Source organism: Pteropus alecto, unplaced genomic scaffold (assembly GCF_000325575.1).
Source record: "Pteropus alecto unplaced genomic scaffold, ASM32557v1 scaffold45, whole genome shotgun sequence".
NCBI lineage: Eukaryota > Metazoa > Chordata > Mammalia > Chiroptera > Pteropodidae > Pteropus > Pteropus alecto.
Window position 1 is genome coordinate 19,502,194 of NW_006442491.1, and position 2,198 is coordinate 19,504,391.

General features: G+C 54.0%; 1 protein-coding gene across 1 annotated transcript in view; it reads right to left on the reverse strand.

Moving 5' to 3' along the window:
* NOL4L (nucleolar protein 4 like) overlaps positions 1-2,198 on the reverse strand; it is a 76,085-nt gene that overhangs the window by 69,074 nt on the left and 4,813 nt on the right. Inside the window, exon 2 of the mRNA XM_025039978.1 lies at positions 467-578. Within this exon, the coding sequence (XP_024895746.1) occupies positions 467-578 (112 nt within the window). The remainder of the gene's footprint in view (positions 1-466; positions 579-2,198) is intronic.

The window sequence follows — 2,198 nt, forward strand, 5'->3', positions numbered from 1 at the left end:
GGGCGGGGGGCGGGGTGTGGACGGGAAGGGGGCAGAACAAACATTTAGTGGTAGGTGTGTAGCTTCAGGGTTGGAGAGCGAGGGCTGTGCTCCTGTCCTCCGAGAGCTGACCGTTAGGTCAGCGGCGAGATCAAACCCATGTGAATGGCAAGAATTACAGACCTTGGGGAATAGGGCAGGTGGCCATTTCAGTCCAGAACCTCGATGGGAGATGAGGGTGTGGTCTGGGCCTTGAAGTGCAATAGGAACGTACTGTTGGTTTGTAAGTTAAACTTCACATCAAACAAACAAACAAACAAACACCCAAATGAGGCTCTCTGGGCAGCCCTATGAACCCATACTGGCCACTGGAAACTGTGACAGCTGCTGGGTGTGCACTTCTCTGTCTGTGCCCTTCTGGTGGAAAAGCCTCTCCTCGCACAGCCTCCTCCCTGTGAGCCTCCAGCACACCCGCCTCCTCCCCTACCTTTGGGCTCCAGGCCGTTGGAATTAAAGTGCATCCTCTTCTGACACTCTGTGCAGCTCATCAGGAACCGGGTCACAGCTTCTCGTGGAAGGAAGGCATAGGTCTCCGCGATCTAGGGCAGACAGGAGGTCACTCGTTATATGAATCTGTGGGGAGGCCATACAGTCACCGGGTCACGAAGGGCTGTGCTTTGGTGGCAGGCACTTGGCCTTTGCCAGGAGGGCGAGGGATCTGAGGAGCAAGGGGCAAGTGTCCTCAGTTCTCAGCCATGAAAATGAGTCAGTACTTTTGCAGAAAACCGTTTATTTTAAACATTTGATTAAAAGAGCTTTAACAAATTTTAAAGCAAAGCATCTAAACATTATCTAGTCTTTAACCTATATTCTAAAAAGCAATATGCCTCTCAGAGCATTTTATCGCTGCTACTGAAAAATGAGCTTATAAACATTGCTGTAGGGTAGGATCAAACAATTTTCCCTCTTAGAGATGAATAAACTGAGACCCACGTATAAATCCACAGGCACTGGATCTGTAAACAGAACCCAAGGTTCTACAAGCTATTTCCAATAACTCACAGATCAAGAACCTTTTTAGGGAGAGCTGTGAAAGGCTGATGCAAAGGAATCAGAGTTTTCAAACTGGACAGGCTCTTAGGGACCTCCATGTTCCGGATGAGGTCACGAGGCCCGGAGAGGTGAACCCATTTGCCCAAGGTTACACAGCCTTTTAGGCAGCACCAAGCTAAAGCCCATCCTCCAGGTCACACCACCCCATACCTGCCTCCAGAGGGCCACCCCTAGCTTGGGAGAAGAGAAAGGGGGTGTGGGAGGGAACACAAGAAAGAGGCTGGGTGGGGGAGTGGAAAAGAGGGGAGTGTGGGTCCAGAAACTCAGGCCTCTCCTCTAGCTCTGGGCTTTGGGAAACCCACTGGCCCTTGTTTGGCTGCCTGAGGGGCCCAGAGGGATCTCTCAGGCCCAGGTTCCCTGGCTGCAGCCGGTAGCTGCCCACTTGCTGGTTTTTGCATGTTTCCCAGAGCCTGGGCCCTTCCACTCCTCTCCACTAAGGGGCAGCATCACCTCAGCATTCCACCATCCTTGCCGCAGCCCAGCCTGGAGAGTTGGCCGAGGACACTGGTCAGCCCACAGACGGCGGGGGCTCTTCATGATAGCACCTGGTCTGCTCCTTTGGGACGCAGAAGTGCCCTGCCACATCTCTTCAGTGGCCAGGAGGCAGGGTAGTGGTAGAGCAGAGTGGACGAGATGGAGTGGGGGATGTCGGAGGCCCAGGGGCACCCTAGGCTATGGCCAGGCCCTCAGAGGACCAGCTCAGGGTGTGCTCCTGACTCAGTGAGACTGTGGAGCTCCAGGAGCCACTCCTGCCTGGCAGCCAGCTGCAAACGCAGAGTTAATTTTGGTGACACAATTGTTATTCTCAGCTGATTTGATGCTCTATGGAGCAGGCAGGCTCCTTGATGAGTTATCTCCCTTCCAAATTCCCTGTCTGATTGCCTTCCTCTGGAGGTCAGGGACAAGGGCAAAACCCTGGTCTCTGATCGGAGCCCGTGGGTGGGAGGGTGATGGTCAGTCGTGTACCGGTCCTCCTTGGATGTTAGGCAAGGGATGCGGGCTTTCCTGCCACCTACGTGGACATCTTCATCCCAGTCCAGAGCTGTCTGTAAGTCTTAGGGGAGGCACGTCCCTCTTGGACTTGCCGGGTTGGGAGAGATGGGGGC